The 24,179-nt window shown below is 40.0% G+C and overlaps 1 protein-coding gene across 1 annotated transcript in view; it reads right to left on the reverse strand.

Moving 5' to 3' along the window:
- Nucleotides 1-18,478, reverse strand: part of PXDNL (peroxidasin like) — a 443,189-nt gene extending 424,711 nt beyond the window's left edge. Inside the window, 1 exon segment of the mRNA XM_046641842.1 lies at nucleotides 18,315-18,478. Within this exon segment, the coding sequence (XP_046497798.1) occupies nucleotides 18,315-18,478 (164 nt within the window).
- Between the last annotated feature and the right edge of the window lie 5,701 nt (nucleotides 18,479-24,179).

Below are 24,179 nucleotides of genomic sequence, written 5' to 3' on the forward strand. Positions count from 1 at the left end.
CATTCCTCAAACAGGAGCAACATTATTGTCTACCTCAGAGGATTGCTGTGAGAAGTTAATACACGTCAAGTGCTTGGGATGGTGCTTGGAATGCAATAAGTCTCAACAAATGTAAGCTGCACAGAAATAATCAAAAGGAGAAAACAGATCCATGGCTGCCACAGAGTGCCTGTGCCGGATAAAAGATCATCAGCCATCAATGGAAAAACATGGTCAAATTTATTTTCCAATTTTACATTCAGTTGTCAAGTTTCAGTTAATTGACATTTTTTTACCACAAGTTTAGTCAGTACCAAGCACACAGGCTTCATAAAGTCAGATAGGGTGTAGTGAAATTGTTCTTCATTGTGTATTGGGAAAACGCAAAAGGAAACACAAAATAGAGCCAGAAATGAGAGCCATGGATATTAGCAAATGTTCACAAACTCAAGACCCGAAATAAACACTTATCAATAAATTAAAAAATAAATAAAACTAGTCTGACCATGTATTCCTTCACAAGAATGCTTCGCCACCATGACTGCTCCTGAGGTGGGACTGTAGGAGGTTGGCCGGGCGGCTATCCTTCCACATCTGCAGTGACACATCCCAGGGGCAGGCTTTGTGTCTCAACTCTTATCCTCTGCTCTCAGGGAATCACCATATAACAATCTAGTACCCCAATTCTCCTCATAATTCCTCTACACACAGTTTTAACAATTCACAACAATGTACTGGGTGGTTACTATAGATCAGGCGCTCCCTAGACATTATTTGCTTTATACTCACAACTTTTCAAGTTAGATATTATTATTACAGAGGAAGAAGCAGGCACCAAGAGATCGAGCATCTTCCCCTAGCTCACGGGGCTGGAAAATGGCAGAGCCAAGATTCAAACTCAAATTGTTAGAATTCAAAACTCGGCTCTTCTTTTCCACTATGCAGCCTCCCACACTTTCACTTTTAGATGAAGGAAAATGATAATTCTTAAAATAACTCATGCCTTCTTTTTGGCATTCCAATTGCTGCCAGAGCTATATTTTATTTACAATTCGGTTTTCACAAGTATTCTTCCTTTCCCAAAGTATGCTCTTTTTCTTTCTAAAGAACACACTGAATTTTGATATTTACAGTTCTGAGACTTTAAAAGCATGCAAAACCTGACAAGCTAGGAAGAACTTTTATGTTGCTGACTAGTTTCCATCTCAGGATTATCACCTAGACCTGGCCCTGATATGAGTCTAAAAGATTATATCCACTTATAATTGAAACCAAAGAAAAATTTCCAAACAAATTCGCACTGATTAAAAAAAGGGAGTAGAGTGAAAAGAAAATACTATAGTCAGACGATGGATAAAAATTAACATTTTATGTTTATAGGTTTATAGTTTCTCATCAGTACACAAGCTCTGTGTAATTAAAATGTGCCCCCCGCCCCCTCCGACATGCTCACATACCATAAACCAACTTCTAAGTGTCCTCTAGGCAAGACTGTGAACAAGGAAAGGCCATGACATAGCACAGTCTGACACGGGGTGGAAAGAATCCCACACCGCACTTCTATGGGTGTCCAGGGTGTATGAGAGGGAACTGCTTCCCTAACTCAAACAGATTATCACAAAATCCCAGGAGTAGGGGACACCAGACAGTAAGAGTGCAGAAAGGAATCAAAACAGGCCCAGTGGAGATGGCACAGTAATGGAGGATGGCATGAATCTGAAGCCATGAGTGGCGACCTTCCTTGTTATCTGGAGAAAGCCACATGCCAAAGGAAGGGAGGCTGAGCCTGCAGACATGAAGGATGAGCACAGACTAAGGCTTCTGATGGCATGGAGCTTCCAGTTCTGGTCCATTCTGGAGCCAGGATATTTTCTGAATATGTGGGCCAATAAATTCCACGTTGCCTCTTCTGTTTTGACTAGAGAGCTTGTCAATGGCAACAAGAAGGCTACCGAATAATACTTAGCCATCTTAATTCTTTTCGCAGCTGTGACAATTCTAGCATTACAACATGGATCACATATGATCACTCACACAGACACAGGCAAGAGATGACATCACTTGGTAGTAGTAGGACCTAAGATGGCATCTCGATCTTTGCCACTCAAAGCGTTGTCCCCAGACTCATTGTCATCACTGGAGAATTTGCTAGTAATGCAGAAACCCAGGCGCTCCTAAGACCACCTGATTCAGAACACGCTTCATAACAAGATCCTCCAGTGATTTGCATGCACAATAAAGCTTAAGGAGCACTAACATAGGTGGTTTAGAATGCCATCTGAATGAAAAAATGCAGCTTTTCTCATAGAAAATTCTCAGACACTTCAGAATACATGTGTAAATCCCCATGATTCCAAGGACTTGAGGTCAAGAAACACTTCTAGGAGAACGTGTGCATGCCCATTTATCCTAAACTGATAAACTTTAACAATTACGTATGCACAGGTTAAATAAAATATTTATATTACACACATATATTTATATTACACACATACAGTATGGAAAGAAGACCTTTAATCAAAAGGGTATTTCCTTTGTGACAAATGTTTTAGGGTTGGGGAAAAAGGGAAAAAAAGATGCAATCTCTTTTATCAGTCTTACTTTGTATGACTTGTGTAAATCTTGGGGCACATACGCACACGTGACCTTGATTTGCTATTTTCAACCAGGTTGTCTAAATGCATTAAAGAATAAGGTACTTGTGGCCACCATGGAAGGGTTACTGATTCAAATGGCTTTGGATTGCAAAGTCTCAATCACTTGGAACTTCACAACCCTTTGGGACTCTGTGGAGCATTAGTTTCTCTATGACTCTTCATCCAGTTATAAAGCATTTAGTCTTCTTGATATCAGCTCACTTTGAATTTTTCTCATTCTCACTTATTTTCTTGTACTCATTCTTCCTTCTTAATGGAAACTCTAATTTCCATCTAGTGGCAAATAGTTATCTTCACATAAAACATGTTTCTTAGGCTCCTCTCCCTCCAGAGAAAGGTAAGGTCTGAGGAAATCATGTCACCAGAGGAGAGACAGGGGCGGTCCTCCAAGCAAGGGTGCCTGCTATCTGGTGCTCATCTGGATGTGGAAACTCTTTGTTCCCTGCTATTAAATTTTCATTTTCAGATGTTAGGCTGTGATATCATAACCCATCCAAGAGCAAGAACATAAAAGTCATGTCAGAAAACAGAGGTGCATGAGTGTAAGACTGACTTTCAGTGCCAGGCTTTGCCATGGCTACTCCTGCCTACATCACCTTCTCCTCAATCCTCTCCTGCGTGCTTCCAGGGCATCCTTAGCTATCACTGCCTCATGAAACGCATTCCAGCTGTCGATTGCTACAAAACTAACTACCCCCAAATTTAGTGGAATCACGATGTTGTGGGTCAGAAATTTGGGCAGGATGCAGCAGAGTTGGTTTGTCCCTGCCCATTGGTGTCTGGGGCCTCAGTGAGAAGACAGAAAGGCTTGCCATCTATTGCCTAGAATGCCCACGAATGGCCTCAGGGTGGCTGGGCTCTTACAAGGGGCCCCAGTGCTCCAAGAGTGAGTGTTCCAGCAAACTGAGCAGTGCTACCCGGCCTCAGGGCAACCTGGGGCTCCACCACACTGTATGATTGCCCCGAGTTCAAGGAGAGGGGCATAAGCTCCATCTCTCAATGGCAAGAGAGTCGAAGAATTAGCCGCCATGTTTTAAAGCCACCACAGGAAGAGAAGTGTGCTGCAATCTGACATATCTGGATAAAGAGCTTCTATTAGCTCCCTTCTACCACAGAACTCATCATACCTTTTGATAGGTTTCCTTTCATTCTCAGTGGACTACAAGCTCCTTAAAGAATTTATTCATGTTCTCCTCCCTCATTCTTGCTGCACTTCAGGGCTCATAGTATTGACTGATCAAATACTTGTTGAATACATCATCCCACATAAGAATACAGACAGATGCTTCTCAATCACTTCTCACATTTATTGAATTACGCTGACTAATCTACCTAGCATATGCTCACTTCTTTATAACATGTTAAATAAAAAGAAGAATTTCAGTCTATGAGATGTAGCTTCTAGCCAACATCTTTAAGACATGCTACATATTGTGTAGCCAGGATTACCAAACAACCGCCTTCCAAAGTTAACATAACCTTTCCCCTCAAAGTTTTCCTTAAAGGCAGAAAATTCATTTTAGTGGTTTATGAATGTCCTGAACATGTCAAACAATTCCCCTAGTGAGTATTCCCTCTATACTCAGTTTAAGAAGCAGGGCAATCTGAAATTTCAATATTAATAAAGCAAATTGACTTATAAAAAAGGGACCGCATTCTCAGATCTGCAGTGGCTGATGGGTCAGGCAACGGGCAATACTTAAACACGTATGAAGTTTCATAAAACTTGAGTTAAAAATTCAGTATCGCATAATTATGAATATAGGCTTCCTCTTGGCTAAAGAGTATCAAAATAGATTTAAAATTAATATAGTTTTAGTTGGAGACCACTTCACTCTATTTCCTTTTGCCAAAAGACAGCGTTCTTAGGCCATAAGTACTGGTGACCCAGAACTAGCTGGCATTGGGTGGCTGTGCACACCCCAACCATTGTAATGGGAAGTGCTTTATTATCTTCACCATGTTGTATGCATAGCTTGAAATGCCAGTAATTACTGGCCACTGAAGAAAACCTCGCTATGTTGCTGAGTTTAATAGCACTCAATGCTTTTACTAATAGAGACTGATGTGGTCCAGAATAGTTGTCCTGAGGGAAGAAATACAGAACAGTAATTGAATAACTTATCCTGGCTAGATGCCTTCACTTGGTCTTCTAGACTGTTCACTTCCCTTTAAAACTGAAAAGCTCACACCAGAAGTCAGTAGCCAAAAAGATAACACAGGATAACACAAATACTCTGTATTTCAATGTTTTCCCACTCATGCACTATGATAGCTAAACCGCGTAGAAATAATACTCTACTATCTTCAATATGCGATTAACAGAGAACAAACTAAGGGAAGCCCTTATTGGAATATGATACACAACATCTGGTTTTTTTGGAAAGGCAATCTCCATGGCTTCTCTCAACAGAGAGAGATTCTACAGGGAATAGTAATTCTGAACCAGTTTAGTCAGTCAGATGGCTGGACTCCCACTACAGAGTCATCACAGAACTACCGCTGCTGTGCTTAGCATGGCTCAGAAGTCTCACCGCAAAGGAATTGGTCAAATGGAATTGAAGCATTTTAAAGCAACAGTGCTAAAATTATACTCCTTTGATAGATTCAAAGGTTCCATGCTCAAAATTCCAAAGTAACTGTCCATCTCTTGTGGGAGATACACAGACTCTGATTAAATAATTTCTCTTTCAAAAAGATAATAAATTAGGGAAAAAATTAAGAGGCATTTGCTGATAGAATAGATAATGGTATAATATAACTACTTGGAAAACTCTGCTCAAGAAACTTAGTTTAGCAAACTGTAAAATCTTATGAGAGCAAAAATTTTAAAAGGATGTTTTTTCCCTAGCAAGAAGTGAACATATTTGATAAACATATTTGACAAACAAATTTACTTTGTCAGCTCTTGAGAAGACATTTCAATGAGACATCATTGTCATATTTGTTAATGTGTGAAAGATCCTTGTAACACTGACAAAGAACAAAACTGCATATGCTACCAGTCAAAAACTAATTACTGCTCCTTGACAAACTATGCTTTATTATTTTTGTGAATTCTTAATCAGATCCACATAACACACTCATATGATAATCTCACTCATGGATTTCATATGCTTCTTTCATATTTGTTATCAGTGCAGTGTAAAATCATTGCAAGTAGCAAGTAACCTTAGGGCCTTTAGACAGTTCACATAACATTAAAGAGAAAACCCGACAGTTGGATAGCCTGTTTGGTGTACTTCTCTTACTACAGTCAATCTTTGCATCCCCCGTCGCTTTTTACATGAGCATCACTCCTAATTGCATCAATATTACACGGAAACAAATACAATTTGCTTCTAGTAATAAAAGTTAGAGGAATGCCTGAACACACAATAAACACTATGCTTGTTCATCAGAGGAGCATTTACTAGCAGCACAGAATTTTCTCCTGCAGTTAGAAACCATCATTCTGCACTGTTTCCCTTTACAATGTTGCTGTAAATTTTATAGCATAAAATGATAATGTAGAAAAAATCAGAATTTAGTGCCTAAAACAACTGAAAAACAGAGGTTCATTTCACTCTTCTTTTTAGTAGGAAAAATTATATTACAGTTAAAATTAAAATATCTTCATACGTATCTTTTACTTATCAAAATAATTGCAATGCTCCAGACTGCAATGTTTCTACGATTTGTCAAATTATAAACAAACATCCAAGACACATTTCTCTGGGCAAATGGTCTCCAGTCAAAGTCCTGGGCTCACCATCAGGCTCCTTGCTGGTATCAGACAATTCACTGTAGACAGAACAAGCTGCTTCTAACGTGCTCTTGGTCACTGCACTTCACACTCCCTAAAACTTGTCCTCACTCTTAAACCCAGAATTCACTGCTTTGGTTTCATTACAAACAACATAATAGTCGTTATTTGCACTGGGCAAAGAACCTGGATGAAATAACAAGCATGGCTGGTTAGATAATACTTGAAGACATGGACATTTAAAGGGTAGTTCAACGGAACAAAATGTGATTTTATTGCCATTCTGATTAGTACAATAACTATTAGTAATAAATGTACGTATATTGGCTAATAATTTTCAGGATTTATGGAACTATTGCCCCTGTAGAGCTAGGAGTGAAATTATTCTCACCCAAAATGCATGGTTGAGAATGAGGGCAGTGGCACCACTATTTTTTACTGAGGCGAAGAGACTCCAGGATTCCTATAATCCTTTCTGGAAGAACGACTGTCTGTTCTCAAGCACTGTCCTAGGCTCCAAGGTTTAGTGTTTAAGGGCATGGCAAGAGCTTAGAGACAAGGTCTGAAGATGGGGAAAGTCTTGGCTTAAAACACAAACAAACGGAAACCCACACAAGGGACGAAAGGTAAGAAGACGTGTGGCCCAGGCTCACGGATAGGGGGGAGAAGGCAGTGGGCCATGGGGTCTGGAGAGAAACGTCAGGAAGGCACCCCTTCTCCTGCTACTGCGTTGAGAAGAGACTCGCGGGGGTAGAGGGGAGTAGGAGCCGTCAGGAAGGGACCGCGGGGCAGCTCGCCCAGGGGCCGGGCCGAGCCGGTAGCCACGGCAGCCCCGAGTGCGCGCTGCTCCGAAGGAGGCCGGCGGCAGCTCGCGCGCGCGCCGCGCCTGCGCCCTCGGGCCTCGGAGTCGGCTCCTCCCCCGCCGGGCCCCGACCTGCGCGCCCCTGGCGGCGGGATCTCGGTGTCGCCGTCTCCACGGCTGTCTTGACGCTTAGAACATGGCCGCCCCCATCCCGCCTCGTAGGCTCCTGCCTGTTTTCGTTCCTCATCTGTTTCTGGCCTTTCTCTCCTTAAAAGCACCGTGCTTGTCCCCACCTTCCGTCCTTGTTTGGCCATGTTCAGCTTAGACCCTGGAAAGGCTGCTCCTTCTGGTCATTCAGATCCCACGACAAACGTCTGTGGGCCTCTGGGACCATTCCTTCTAAAGGAGCGAATGCTCCGCCCAAACCAGGCCTCTCTCACAGCCTCATTTGTGTCCTCCCTTAGAAGGAGAGCTCCGCGGACATGAGCCTGGCCTGTCTCAGTCCCAGCAAGCAGCAGGCTCCAAGCTGAATCTGTAAAGTGATAAAATGGTGAAGACAGTACCTCCTTCCCAGGGGAGGTGTGAGAAGGGAAATAGGTTCTGTGCACGTGTCTTACTACATTTAGTCAGGCCTGGCACACAGACAACACTTGGGACGCTGAAACCACTATTCCATTATTAATGGTAATGTTGCTACTTATTTCATTTAACAAATGCTTATTGAGCATCTCCTTTATTCCAGAAAACTGTGTTATGAGCTAGGGATAGAATGCTAACAAAGACAGAAAGGGCCCTTCTTGTTGGAGCTCAGAAGTCATGGGAAAAACATTAAATAAGTAAACATAAACATTGATGAAAGCTGTCAAGAAGCAAGTGCAGCATGCCATAGGAAAGCATTTAGCAGCAGGACCTACCCTTTTAAAACAAATTTATATATGCTTTCCTCAGACCTCAAACCTTGCTGACTGCCTGCTCATATCTATGAACAGACCCACACCAGGATGCTTGATTTCTCTGTAGACCTGTCACCAGGCTTCCTCCCCAAACACTAAAGCTGGCTTCACTCCATAACTACACCCAAGAGATTTTAATGTAAAAGTGGTTTGCTTTTTTAGCTAGCTTCCCTACCCCTTGCTTCTGGGTACTTTCTAGATCTCCAAAATTTCCTGATCCCTACTAGACCACTGCATTGTACCTCCTCAGGGATCCTCTTTTATTTATTTTATATTTTTAAACTTTATTTTTTAAAACAGTATTAGATTCACAGCAAAACTGAGCAGAAAGTACAGAGAGTTCTCATATACCCCAGCCCCGACACATGCACAGCTTCCCAACCATTATCAACATCCCCAGCAGAGTGGTGCAATGCAATTGATGAACCTACATTGACCCATCATTATCACTGAGAGTCTGTACTTTACATCAGGGTTCACTCTGGGTGTTGCATATTCTATGGGCTTGGACAAATGTATAATAACATGCATCCACCATTGTAGTATCATACAGAGTAGTTTCACTGCCCTAAAAATCCTATTTGTTCCACCCATTCATCCCTCTTTCCCCCAAATTATGGCAACCACTGATCTTTTTACCTTCACATCCACCTTATTTTGAAGAACTCTAAAGCTCCAGTCTCCTACAGCTGTGTAGGCGCACACACACAAAAAACTTAAAATTCTCCTTCTTGCCTACAGATGCCTCCCAAGGGAAAGATGAAGAGAGCATTTTCCCACAACACAAATCTCAGAATCTTTATAAATACATACTAGAATCTGGAAAAAACTTACAATTTACAATCTCCGGTTTGAATTGGTATGAAACTTTGTTCAAAGCTATGGCAAACATGGACAGGGAACTATGAACTCTTCCTGTATTATAATCAGCGGGACTTGGAAGAATTTCCCCCTTTCTATTACACAAAGCTGCTTGCTACAATGGAGTGGTGGCTTTGGGACCAGAAAAGATCTGATCAGGATGACCATAATATCAAAACGAGTGTGCCTCTATACTGGAAAAACCAAATCCACAGATTTTATCAGAAGTTTACAATCTATTAAACCTACTCTACTAGGCTACTGATTTGACTCTTATCTATTTCCCAAACACTGTAAAACCTTTAGTTTGAGAAACAAAGAACATCTACTGAACATTAAATCATCATTTCAGATACTTACAACCTTTGTAAAATCATGCTTAAGGATGTGACACTTGGGAAAAAAGGTATCCTGTTCTTCTGACAGGATTCCACTTTCTCTTCTTTTGCATTCAATAAGTTCAAGGAGATTCATATTGAAAGAGAAACATGATCTGAAATAAAACAAGTACGAAAAGGGAAAATACAAAATCTAGAAAAAGTAGATGGGAAACATTGATTTTTTTACCTTCTCCCTTAATTAAGAATAGCAATTGGCTACTTGAAATCCTTTCTGGGCAAATGTGAGGTATAAGTAAATGAAATAATTATCACTATAACAAATATTTGGAAGTTTTAAAAATGTAATAACTGGTGGTACTGTTTTCTTGGAGTGGTACTGTGAGAGCTGTGAAGGATTCCCATGGGCACTGAGTTATTATCCCTACTTAGTGGCTGCTGTTAGCCAATGGGAACATTTTAAAAGTAACTTCTCTACGTGGCCACAGCTTTTCATTTATGCTTGTGGACATATATAGACCATGGCAAAGTCTCTCTCTCCAACAGGACAGAGTAACCTAGCAAGGGAACAGCTCCAGGTGGGAACGGACTCTGAGGCAGATATGTGGGGCTGGAGGAGAAAACAAACCACTTTCCCATAGGCTGAAACTTGGGTTAAACCAAGGGTACCAAGTGGAGAAATAGAGATCTTCATAAGTTTCTCCCTACAGCCTTCCCACCCCACAGCATCACAGTATCAGTCAGCATTCACATATCAACTTGTTGGAACTTTTGGCCTCTAATTCTCTTTTCTCCCTTATCTCATTTTCCCTAGAGATTTTTGTCTCTAAGGATCTGTTTTCTTCTCTAAGCCCACAGTTAAATGCCACACGTTCTTCCTAGGAGAGTGGTCGTCAACACAGGTGAGGCAGTAGGTAAGGGTCACAGCGAACAGAAATCGTTTCAGTCCAGGCCACCTCCCTGCCAAATGGAGAGTAGTCAGGAGTTTTCTTAGAATGCAGGGCCTGCCTTACGTAAAACTGCCAAATGGATGACATGTTCGGCACCCCTCAAGTTTCATTTCCAATTGGTTCATTCATGTATTCAACATATTTTATGTTGGCAGACCCTATGAGTTTGAAAAGAAAAGATGTCATCTATCTTCTCTGCCCCATGAGGGACTCAGTCTGTGAGGAAGACAAGTTAATCCTAAACCCATGTGGCATATTCCCTGGTTTAGACAAGACAGGAAAGGCATTTCACCCAGACTCGGAGAAAGGGAAGGGAGGTCGAGAAGCCTTCCTAGAGGTGAGCTCCGAGCTGAGCTCTGAAGAATAAGCAGGGGTAGGCCAAGTGAGCAACAACGGACATGCGTGTCTTCTAGGCAGAAAAAGCAGCATGTGCAAAGCCCATTTGGCTTCCTGCATCTCTGGACTTTCTGCTGCATCTTCACAGAAACACTCACGTTCCACTTATATTCTAATTGTATCAGGGGTTAGCCTTTGGTTAGGTACTCATTTAATGAACTGATTCAGTGGTCCTATTTGATTGGTAAGCGTACAACATTCCTGCAAGATAAAATGGACACCTTTCATTGGAGTCTTAGGTCATCTAACCCAAGGGCAGATCATGGCAAATGCCATGATCTGGTAAGCTGTTTGGGAATCTATTTTTGAGGAGACCTCTAGGTTTTTTTCAGACCATGTGTGAAGGCAGCTGCCTCTTCTAATTACTCATGAGGCTCACACTCCAGGTGACATTGGTAGATGAATCTTAAGATTTATATTCTTACTCCTGGAATCACTTACAAAAATATTATGGATATTATCATATTATATCTAACCATTTGTACCCAAATGGTAGCATTTGAGGTTAAATGAGGGCTTTTTGGTTCTGTTTGTTAAAAAAAAAATGAAGTTATTAGACTTACGAATTTATTTTTAAAAAGTACCTAGCTGAAATCATGTTTATGTTTTTTTTTTAATTTTAAAATCCAAACAAAAAGCAATCAGAATGGCATAACTTTTGTTTTTTGCTTGGTTTTTTTTTTCTTTACTACGCCAATGAAGAGTCACTGTAGAGGACTGACAAAGTCATCTAATCAGAAGGAGCAGTAAAACAAGATGATTTTTAAACATAACTCAGTTTTTCACTGCATAAGTCTGGAGTTTGACAATAAAACTGTGTTGTGTCATTTCTTGTGGCTACCCTGTTGCCTGAAAGAAAGTCAGAATATTTAAATGTTTTCATTTTGCATTTGGAAAAAGTTCTGGGATTTGAATTTTGGTCAGCCACGGTCGACTTTATGCAATAGCAAGGAGAATTGTGTAGTCTATGCCTCCATGTATCCTAAGAAGTAGTTTATTGTATCTCAGGGCAGAAAAGAACATACAGATGAAATAAAGAACATATCGAGATGTTTAAGTTATAGCTGTAACCTATTTATTTTCGATAAACAAATTAGATAATTCAAACCGAAATCACTGCTATGGACTGAACACTTGCGTCTCCTCAAAATTCTTATGTTGAAATCTAATCCCCAGTGTGATGGTATTGGAGGTAGCACCTTGGAAGGTAATTAGATCATGAGGGTGGGGCTCTCATGAATGGGATTAGTGCCCTTATAGGAAGAGACAGGAGAGAAATGATCTCTCTCTGCCATGTGAGGATGCAGTGAGAAGGCAGCCATCTCACTGGACCAGGAAGAGAGCCTTCACCACATGTCACATTGGCCAGCGCCCTGATCTTGGACCTCCCGGCCTCCAGAACTGTGAGAGATAAATTTTGTTTCAGCCTTTCAGTCTATAGTATTTTGTTATAGCAGCCTGAGCAGACTAAGATAATCACCTTAAGTCAATTTACCACTTTATTGAATAAAACAACACTTCATAAAAATTATTTGTGAAAGATGCCATTGAAGCAATGGAATAAATTAACAGAAATATCTAGTTGCTCAACATCCACTGTCTCCTTTTCAACCGATGTTGTGCTATTCTCAACACTATTATCATATTTCTCTCTCCCTTTGGAGCAAGAAACACGGATGTTAGACTCATTCTGAGCCTGGGCTGGCCGTCTGCTGCAGCATGGTGGCCTCCAGATGCCTTGGCTCTCTGTGGCTTGGAGGGTGTGTCCTGCTGGATTTTCCGCCTCTCAGATAAGAAGGTCTGCATCCTGCCTGGTCTATCTAGACATCAAGCTCTCGGTTACTTACTTACCCTAATCTGTTAGCTAACACCTCTCCTGGGAACTGCAATAAAAACATATTCATGTCTCTTCTCTCATTTCCTCACTCTTCCTACACTACTTTCATTCCCTTTGCCTACCATACGTACAAAACACTTCCTTATCCTTTAAAAAACAAGCAAACAAAAGCAAACTTCCTTTGACTTTCTCCTTGTCTTCCAACTTCTTGAAGGCAAAATTTGCACTCTGCTACCTCAACTTCTTCTGCCAGATTTGACTGCCCTCCTCCCTCTTGAAATAATGAGAATACTCTGTTCTGATACTTCTCCTGCTTCCTTGGTGGTTGCGTTCTTCTCTGACTCCTCTTTCTTTTTTCCCCAGGGTCACCATGTTGCACGACTGCAGCGGGCACCATTTCCAGCAGTGAGGAGTTGTGCAGTGCACAGCCTATACAACCACAGGGGACGGTCCTGGCTCTTTTTTATAATTTTCTTTCCTTGACTGTGGAGCTTTCTAGAGTTTTAGCCTATGTAGCCTTTTCTCATTCTACAAGTGCCTCCTGGGAAATCTCATTTCCTCTCTTTCATTTAAATAATGCACACTCTTACCCCAGTGACTCTCAGAACTGCATCTTCTTGCCTCCTAAGCTTACAATATTTCTGAGCCCCTACCCTCTCCACCAGGATACCCAGGTAAAACTCAACAAATTTTCTCAATTCTTCAGATTTTACCCTCCCTTTTGTCACTTATTTTCACTGTCTGCATTACTCATCCAGTTGACAAACCAGAACATTCACCATCCTTTCTTACTCCATAAATGGAAAACACATCGGTCTTTCTTGCTCCAGACCTGTATATTGTTATTTTTCACACATGCACTAGCTCTCCAACTGGAGTGAGGAACACAGCTTTGCTGCCTCATGTTGCAGCTACTCCCCCAAAAGCTGTTATTGCATAATGCTTCCCTTCATCTTATTTATAGAATCCACAGCAGGAATTGAAATGCAGAGTTTAGTGTAGACAACACTGTTCTAGTCCACTAACTTGATCAGCTTATACATCTCAGTTCAGGCTGTTGCAGGAAGTCCTGAGATGAGACCCACACGGATCCGGTTCCTGGCATCAATAGGCAATTATTCGTCCCTGTTTTGCAGATGAGGATAGTGAGGTTCAGAGATGAGAATGCTAATACTCACCTCCTTGATGGAGGCTGAGTTCTGAAGTCTGGAAAAGCAAGCCTATTACTCCTTGATATTTGCAGTTTGGCCTCTGTTCCTGCCTCACTGCTGAAGCTGCTTTTGCTAAACCATCCACACCATCCTAATTGCCAGGCTCTTCCAGTGTCCAAACTGGTCTCTGCTGTTCCTGGGTCCTGCCTCCCTCTGGAAAACCCCACTCCCTTCCCTGCCTGGGCCTTCTAGACCGTTCCATCTCTCTCTCATTTGGGGCTCACTTTTCTCCCTTTCAATGGTGTGTTCTGGGAGAACCTGTTCTTGTCCCATCACTCTCACCCTGCACCCTCTCTGGTGCTTTACGGGACTGCTCAGCATCACAGATCTGTATCTCCAGGTTCCTGTACCTGCCTGCTGGATATCTTCAACTGTTTGTCCCACTGGGGACCCCAAAATTAACATGTCCCAAATGGAATTCATTTATCTCCTAAGCTAATTCTCCTGTAGGTTGGTTTGATTGAAGGATGACTCCCAAATATCAGGGTGGGTCACACCCTGGACAATACTGCTAACAACCAGTGGCTTTTACCCCTCTGCACCCCTTGACCTGCCCTCTCCTCACTGTCCCTTCACCCACTCTCCTCCGTTGGGCTCCAAGAACATTCACCTGGCCTTCCAAAACAGCCCCTTCCAGTCCTCTCTGAGGACCACACTGGCCTGAGTAGTGAGGGCAGTGAGGCTGTATCGTGTTAAGCCAAAATTGGGGACATTTGCTGAAATAGTCCACCCTGACTTACTAGTAGGCAATTAAACAGGAAATGCATTTAAACTTTTCATTCCATTTCTCTCCCCGACAGGTCAACACCTGGGGTAGGTCTGAATTTGGATACAGCTCGGCTAGGTCCCCTCGTGCTTCACTTCAACCACGTCAAATGGGGGAAACATCTAGGGAGTTCAGGCCTATTCACTACTGTTATGTGATAATTCAAAGCCCACAAATTATGTCAGTCATAGAAAAGTTACGAAAAATTCTGTTCCAAAGGTTAAAGTAACCCCTGATGGTTATATTAAAAAAAAAAAAAATCTAGCTGGGGTGTAAACTGGAAACAGCTGATGGAATCCTAGTTTCTTCTTGAACAAGATGACATTTTCATCAGCTGGATAAATTTTCTCATGACTGAGCTTAAGTCCGCTTCCCATTTCCCACCTTCAGCTCATCCCTCTGGTTTTGTATTATTTGGAGGGGAAGGCACGCTTTGTATATAAAGCAAACACCTTTAAATTAAATATTTAAAACTTCACACTGTACATACTTGTGTATTTAAAACTTTCAGGGAAATCCTCAATCATCAAAACAGCCCTAAGCTTATGCATTTTTCTAATGTAATCAGGATGTTTTCAGAGTATGTTCTAGTGAAGTCCTGAGTCCATCGGAGGCCCAATCTCCCCATTCCTGGGAATTCTAAGAACATTACTTTTCTTAACTAGCAACTAAGATTCTCAAGTACAACCTAATGACCCTGGGATAACATGGAACGAACTAAAGCTAAGCAGGGCTTCTGTTTATTGAACAGGCTCCCTAAAAATGTTATGTTCATTACTAGAAATTTTTCATTTGGTAATTCTAATTCTAAAAGGTTTGTTTTACTAAAATACACAGCATGAAGAGAGAGTTTCTAAATATTCTGTCCATTTAGACTATTTGCTAAATGAGATTTGTTTTGAATACATAATGACATCTTTATAGATAGACTCAAATTAAAATTTAGGGGAGTAGTTTTGCATTTTCCTAAACTTAAAATCCTGATTAACCATAATTAAAGTACAGTAAGGTTGTTTTTTTTTTTTTTTTTGAGGAAGATTAGCCCTCAGCTAACTACTGCCAGTCCTCCTCTTTTTGCTGAGGAAGCCTGGCCCTGAGCTAACATCTATGCCCATCTTCCTCTACTTTACCACAGCATGGCGTGCCAAGCGGCGCCATGTCCGCACCCGGGATCCGAACCAGCGAACCCCAGGCCGCCGAGAAGCGGAACGTGCAAACTTAACCGCTGCACCACCGGGCCGGCCCCTAGTAAGGTTTTTTAATCTATTATTGAGAAAAATATTTTCTGTTTTAAGGTTAAAATTTTAAAAACATGTAAAGAAAGAAATCAAGGAAATTATAACAATACTACTACTTAAATTAACTAAGCAGTTTGGCCATTTATAGCATTAAATATGTTATTTACATTGTTTCCACTGTTTTGGTGACAATACATATATATTTAAGTATGGTTTAGCAAAAACTCTTTGATTCTGCTGTTAAATTTAGCCAGGCCCCAATTTGCCTTAGCTTTCAAAGGTTGATTGGCTTTTTCTTTTTCAGAATTTTTATCTCAATGCAGTTAGCTGTGGTCCTTCAGATATTGCTTACATGAAAATATAATCCTATGTCAAGGATTTTGGACTGGAAGAAAGTAAAGGACCAATTTTTATACACTTCACATATATTTCTTAGCGTTTATATCATTTCACCAATAAAAGTCACAAACCAGAAGGTTTGGGCTAAAAGTAACCTACAAATTTGTGTGGTTAGGCCTTTCACTTTTAAAAAACTTAATTGGCTGCTAATATTTAAAAGTTAGGAAATTTCATTTTTAACTTCCATATTTTCTTAAAAAATATAGTAAGCTCATTAACAATAGGCCCAAATTCCCACAGGGCAGCAATCAGCTCAGTAGCCTGCTGGCCCATCAGGCCGACTTGCTCTCCCTCCTCACAGTCCCAAACTCCAGGCTGGAGGTCAGCTGCTGTCCATCATTCCACTCACACAGTAGTTTGTCTTTCATCCAAGCCGCTTCCCTCAAATTACTTTTCCAGCCAGTTTCCTGCAGGTATTTGAGTTTGTAGCTCCTATCTTTAATTGTAAACATAATAAGAAAAGCGAAAACTTCCCTAGTTCTTAGTAAAGCCAGACACTTTCCTAAGTATTTAACATGCTTAAACTCATTAATCATCATAATAACCCGATAGAGTGAACACTATTAGCATCCCCATTTTACAAATTAGGAAACTGACACCCCAAGAAGTGGAGAACTCACCCAAGGCCACACACACTTCATCTGTAGTGGCATCAGGCTCACAGGCAGGCCTGGCCGAGAACCAAGCGCTAGGCTTTCTTTCTACACACTATGGAAGGCTTTTCACAACTACATTGACGACGTCCTCTCAATGTGTTCATTACTCCAGAAAAGTGTGTTATGAGTGCTAATGTCTTCTTTGAAACACCCAAGAAGCAAAATCTAAGGTCCAGATGGGACCTTCACTAGCATTTTATTGAATTCCACGGCACTTAATTAGATAAGCTGCCCCTTCTCTAAGGTTCTGTTGCCATCTGCCAGAAACCGTCATTACAGAATGACAAAGGGATGGATACGAGTATGAAGGGCCCTCTAGATCTATGCCCTGACTGCCTGCACAATGCAATGTCCCAGTTTCAAGAATCTTTCCTGTTAGTTTTTAGAGTAAGACTTATTTTGATAGTTGCAAGCACATAAAATTAACGAAATGCTTAATAAAAATTACTACGAAGATGTACAGACCATATATTTGTTGTTTTCTACACAACTACGAACCACCAACTTCAACTTTTCATTACCAAACTGCTCATTTCATGATTATGACCAAAAAATAAACAGTGCTCATCTTAGGTCTCAAAATTCCATGAGTCTGAGGCAATTTCCCTCTGCCCAAGAATGGACTTCAAACAGGGAGAGCAGATCTCTTTTCCATGGACATGACAGCATCCGCAAAAACTTCCGTGGAGCAGTGACCCCTTTGAACCAGCATGTCCTTTCAGCATTTTTCCTTTTCTTTTGCGGTGTAAAGCTTGAAAATTATGACAATAAAAGATTTACACTTTACATATATTATTCAATCTAAATATCAATTCAATAATACAGGTTTATTATCCCCATATTAAAGGCAAGGAGGTAGGATTTGAACCCAGGTCCATTTGAATCCTAAATTCTGGTTTATTCTACTGTTCTATAATGCCTCCTAGGTGCTGATTAGTTAGTCACTGCTCAGTAAGGCTTCCAAGCACCCAGTGCTCTGCTGGACTCCTGGAGGGTTTGCTTTGGGAAGCCAATAAATGCTTCCAGGGCCTGAAGCTGAGAACATCACCAACGTGGGAGGCACCCGCAATACAAAGCCCAACAATGAGCAAAAGAGACACAGTTTGCCAGTGCCAAGTAAATTGGAACCACACTCCAAAGCTAAATTAGTTCTTTCCAAACAAGACAGATACATGCTGATCCAATTAAGAGTAGGAAAGATTTGGGAGGAGAGGATGAAAGGGAACAAATTGAGAACCTATGCAGGGAAATTATTGAGGGAAGAACAAAGATGAAAATTCTCAATGGTCAATTCTGCAAGATGTTGGAAAACAGAACTGCACCTAGAGGAAATATATTTATTTCAACTCATCGTTGTTCACATTTTCTAGTCCAAGAGAGCACAACCATAAAGTTGTTTGAAAAGTGAAAAACTTCTTCCAGTTATACAGGCAGGAAGAGCATCAGGAATTCTAAGTTAAAAGAAGGGCTTCGTCTCAGCAGAGGGCAGTGGAGCACTGCTGAACAGGGATCACGTGCGAACTTACAGGACTGTGGTCTGCTGCGGCACCTGAGGAACCTGATCCAGCATCAAGTGCATGCAGCGGACGGTGCTCTGCAGGCAAAGGCACCGGCGAGGGCAGGGCAGCACTGGCAGGCACCGCACAGCCAGGAGAAAACAAGTGGTCCAGCAGAGAAGTCTGGGCTCCATTGCTACATTCGCTGCTGGAAGCAAAGCAGCAGGAGCAAGAGCAGCAGCAGCGGTGGTGGCGGCGGTGGCAGCTGCTGCTGAGCTGAGCTGAGCTTGGGATCCCTAGCTAATAAGCAGGCTCCCAGGAAAACGCAGCCCCTGGCCAATCCTGGAGGAGGATAACATTACAGGGCTGAGGACAGCGGAAGGCTCTAGGGGGCACTGGACTCCCAGGGATGAGGAGACGCCGTCAGTGCAAAAGCCTCTTTCTGAAACAAACGTTCCTCTTCAGCAGCATAATGCAAATGTACACTTTTCCAAAGTTGCTTCCTCTGCATATCTTACGTAAGCCCCAGCCTCTTAGCCCCTAGCTGTCCTTTTGAAGCTCAAGTTGATTATTTATTGAATCCATGCAGAACAGCTTTTCTTCTTTTTCCCTGGTAACAGTACCAAATCCTAAAGGACAGGCAGAGTTCTAATTAGTTGATCTAGGTGCATATAATTCCTTCTGTGCTCAAACTATGCTCTCAAAAAATGGTTTCATTTCCTTCTGCTCATTCTACTGAAATCCAAAGCACTTCACTAATATACGATGCAAACCACTACTTATTTCTTCCTTTAATATTTAATGTTTAAAACTATGTTTAAACCATGAACTCATTCATGTATCTACTTGTACAGGAGACAAACTGATACTCAAACATACATGTAAGTGTAAAATAGAACAAGGCTGAGCCACTTCTCCACTCAGTGATGCCCTATTGGCTGGAGACACTCATTTTTCATGAGCAGTTTTCACTGGCCACGTTTCACTGAGGTGAGTGGCCCTTCTTTGGGGACCCTAGTGAAAACAGCAGACTTCTTCAATAAATATGCCTTGCAGTTAAACACGTACTTTTTGGTGACTCTGTTAGCAAGTATTTAAGAAAGGTCTGTGGTTTTATCTGTAAAGACTAAAATTTTCAAACAAATCTTGTCCCTAAAAGAGCACTTTAAAAAATGTAAAAGTATTAGAAAAACAAATTAAAACTTGGATGGTCCCAAACTGGGATACAAACCTGGTGAGTGGCGGAGAGGTAGTTTTGTGAAACTTTATTAACCTTATGAGGAAAAATACATTCATTCGCCTTCTCTCCAGTAATTTTTCAGTCCCTTTACATTCTACTATAGGTGAATACTGCCCTCTTTGGGCAAAATGTTTAAACTTTAATACGTGGGTTTTTTTAAGTTAAAATACAAAGATCAGAAGAAAAAAGTTAATCTCCATGAACAAGAATGATTTTGAGACAAATTAAAATATGCTTGACATTGTTCATGTGTCTTTTATTGTCTGATTATAGCAATAAACCAAAAAAGCCATTTCTTCCTTTCAATCGCGCCCTACAATTACTGCACTCTTGCCAATGTTTGTGATCTGGAGGATCTGGATGAGACATCCAAGTCTATGCATTGTTTTCAGTTCAAAATATAACAAATATTAGTTTGTATTCACAGAGAATTTTTTTCCAGAAGACTAATTTAAGTTTCTACTTTAGAAACCTAAGCTGATATTCCGTGAGAAAAAAAGCTACTGATTACCTACAGTGAGTATACATAAGAAGTGCCAGGCAGAGAAGAACCACAGGCATGACACAGTACTGCAGACTGGAGGTTCCTTCCAATTATGCCTTAGGACAACTCTCCAGGAGAAACTCTATGTGCTAGATAAAATATTATACATATTTCTTTAATGCATCAATGTGTTGACTGAGGAACTGAGTAAAACATAGACAAGAGTCCAAAAGCGAAGTGAGAATGAGAAGCCAGCAAGGTAAGGAAACAGTGAAGGCCCACTCAGCTTGAGTTCAGCCATGTATCACTTGTCGATGGAATATGCTGAAGAATGCGTAGTTATACAATTCAGTGTCGTGCGAACATCAAGTGTACTTACACAAACCTATATAGTATAGCCTACTACACACCTAGGCCATCTGGTACTGATCTTATGGAACCGCCATCATACATGAGGGTATATCATTGACCGAAATGTCATTATGCAACACATGACTGTATTTGCTTAACCAAGTGAAATTAACTTCAGATTTTGGGATAGCAGTACAGGAAAGAGAAGAAAAAACACACTTCTAAGTGGGGAGTCTTAATTGGTAAATCTGGATTTCCATCAGGTTCATTAAGGACAAACTAGAAATAAACCACTTTACCCCCTCCCCTCATCCACCCAGAGAATACAAGGAAAACTGCTTATTTCAAAAGTTGCTATGGGGAAGAAAAGAGTAAAATTTCCCTGGAGATGTAATATCCCCAAACTAACTTTCACATGGATTTTCAGACCACTCTACTTGAGTGGTCTGAAAACCTTAAACCGAAGATTTATTTTAAAGAGGTCATGAGCTAGCAGTGCTTCTGGCACAAACAACCCAGGCCTCAAATAATTCTCACCAAGTTCTACAATACAAATTCAGTCAAAATCCACAAAATAAAACAGAAACACTTATGAAAGCTAGCTGTCAGAAACATCATGAGCAGAAGCCCACCTTACAGAGTTTAGATATTGAAATTAGATATGAAAATAAGATAACTAGGTTCAGTATGTTTAGAGAATTGAACATATTAATAAAGAGAAGAAAATTATAAAAACCAAGCTGATTTACAAAAAGCAAAACTAGAAATGAAAATTTAACAGACATTAAAACTCAATGTAAGGGTTTAACAGTATTTAAAGCAACTAAAGAGAGAATTAGTGATTGGAAGATATATTTGCAAAAATTATTTAGAATTCAATGCTGAGACAAAAAACTTGAGGCATATTTCCAAGAAAAAAAATGGCCAAGAATTTCCAGAACTGATGAAAGAGATCAGCCTACATAGCTACAAGACAAATACCAGGTAAGATAAATGGAAAAAGAAATTCCTATCTAGGCACATTATATGAGACTACAGAAAATTAACAATGTCAATACAAGAATATTAACAATGTCAAGACAAAAATCTTTAAATCAGACAACAAAAAGATGGAAACTTTCAAAGGATCGGCTATCAGTTGACTTCTCTATGTCTACAATGGAAGCCAGAATGGAGACAAGTAACTCCATTGTTCTAGAGAAAATGCAGTCAATCTAAAACTGGATAATCAATGGACATATTTTTCAAGAACAAAGATAAAATTTTTTCAGAGACACAAAACTAAGCTACCTGCAGTCTTTCACTAAAAGAAATTCAAAAGGATGTACTTTAAGCAAAAGGAAACTGGGATGATCTAAGATTCAAGAAGGAATAATGAGCCAAAAAAAAAAAAAGTGTAAATGCAGTAGTAAAGCTAATTAAATACTGATTAAACAATCACAATGGTGTACTATAGGGGCTTAACAATTTAGAAATAAAACACATGATAGACTAGCATATAATTTTGAGGTGATGACTTCAGAGTTAAAGTCCTCTAAAGTGCCTTGTACTACTTAGGAGGAAGAGAGGGGAGTGGATAACTTCAGACTTTGATAAATTAGGTGAGTGTATTAAAATGTTGAGGGTAATGCTAAAAGAGCAGGAAAAAGAGTAATGGACAAAAGGTAGAAGAAACAATAACCAATCCTTCTCCAAAAGGAGAGAAAAAACATAAACACTAAAAAAAGATGTACAACACAAAATACCATTCTGTAGTAATATGTAAACTGAATGTAAATGGATGGAATTCCTCAAGGAAAATTCAAACATTGTCAAAAAATTTAAGAAACTCAGCTATATGTTGTTAATAAGAGACACACCTAAAACACAAGCATACAGAGGTCAAAAATAAAAACAGAAAAAGATACACTACATGACTAATAATCAAAAGAAAACTGCACTATGAATATCACACCAAATAGACTTTGAAGCAAAGACTATAAAGTGTTCCTAGATGTTAAATGTTCGAATCACCAGACACCACAAACCTCAAGTGCAGTATTGTGTAGTATTATCAAAATATACAAAGCAAAAACTGAAAGAACTGCAAGAACTAATTGATATTCCATCATCAAAGTGAGAGATTTTGCCAAAAATTGATGAATGGTGTTAAGCACAAACACATAAAAATGTCTACTTAGCCTATATTAGATTTGAATACAATTGAAAAGTTGATTCAACTGACCTTTATAAAACACTACACTGAACTGCAGAATATATATTCTTTTTAAATACACCAAGCCATTAATTAAAAATAACTCTATAGGGGCAGTAAAACAAAAAATACGGCTTCTCTTGTTCATCACTTCTGTTTAGCACTATATTGGACGCCCCAACCAGGACATCTGGAAAAATAAAACCCAAAGGAAAACATAAACTTTATTTAAGGATGATTTGCTTGTCTATGTAGAAAACTTAGAAGAATCATAAGACAGTGTTAAAGTAATGTACACAAATGAATAAAAGCAAAATATAATTTTAAAAAATACAACAGCACTGAAAAATGTGAAATATCTACAAATAAATCTAATAAAAGATGCTAGAGACAAAATTGTGTCATTTTGTTGACATTTAATAAGACCTAAATAAAAGGAGAGAAGCACCGTGTTCATGGACTGGAAGACTCCATACCATAAATACGTTAACGCTCGCATGCATTGATCTATAAATTCAATGTGATTCCAAAGGAAATCCCAAAAGGTATGTGTGTGTGTGTAATCTGGGAAGTTGATTCTAAAATGTGTATCAAGGTCTAATGATCCAAAAATAGCCAAGAAACTCCTGAAATGTAAGTTCAAAGGACTTATCTTAGTAGATCAAGAATTATTGTAAATACACAGTAAATTAAACTGTGTAGTGTTAGCACAGGGATCCATAAACCAACTAATAATATAGAAAAGAAAACCTATGCACAGAGCACAAACATATGAGTACTTAGTTGATGACAAGTTAACACTGCAGATCAGAGGAGGAAATAGGGACTTTTCAAAAAATGGTGCTTAAATGACTGATCAACAAAGAAATTAAATTATTTCTCGCCTGGCACAAAGATCAGGAGCAGGTACACTATAGACTTAAAGGTGAAAGACAAAAATTATACAACTTTTCTAAGAAAATATAGGCTAGTATTTTCATGATCTCGGGATTGATGGTGTGGGAAGATGAATCTGACAATTAAAATTGAAAATGCCAATTCATCAAAAGACACCACAGACAGAAGGAGAACGGCCACAAACTGAGAAAAGATAACTGTAATGATGTCTGGTAGTTTCGCCACATCTTTGCCATAAGCACTTTCGCCACATAACTAATTGGCCATACAGGCAATTTTGCTGTAAAAGAAAAAATCATGAAAAATAAGAGAGGTACATTAATTTAAAAGGACATAATGAAACATGAAAAAATGAATAACAAAATTAGAGAGACTTTATTTCAAAATACAAAATATCTGAAAACATTTAAAATGTGTGTATGTGTATGTAGATTCATGGCAATGCTGCACAAAGAACTGATTTTGTGTGTGTGTGTGGATTGTACCTAACTAAGCACTTATCTTTCACCTATGGGTTCCTTCCTTCTACATGGGTTCAAATCTATGCCCTCGAAAAAGAGGCCCTAGGCCCTCTTTTTCTCCTCCAATGTAGTATGTTTCAAAATAAGAAGCCAACTCTTGGGGCAAATCATCGTCACCTGTTGGCCCAATAATGCCATCAATGAGACATCAGACATTGCTAACTGGAAGAAATGCTAAAGATTTTAAGACCACCACCACCACATCTAC

This window comes from Equus quagga, chromosome 16, assembly GCF_021613505.1.
Source record: "Equus quagga isolate Etosha38 chromosome 16, UCLA_HA_Equagga_1.0, whole genome shotgun sequence".
Lineage (NCBI taxonomy): Eukaryota > Metazoa > Chordata > Mammalia > Perissodactyla > Equidae > Equus > Equus quagga.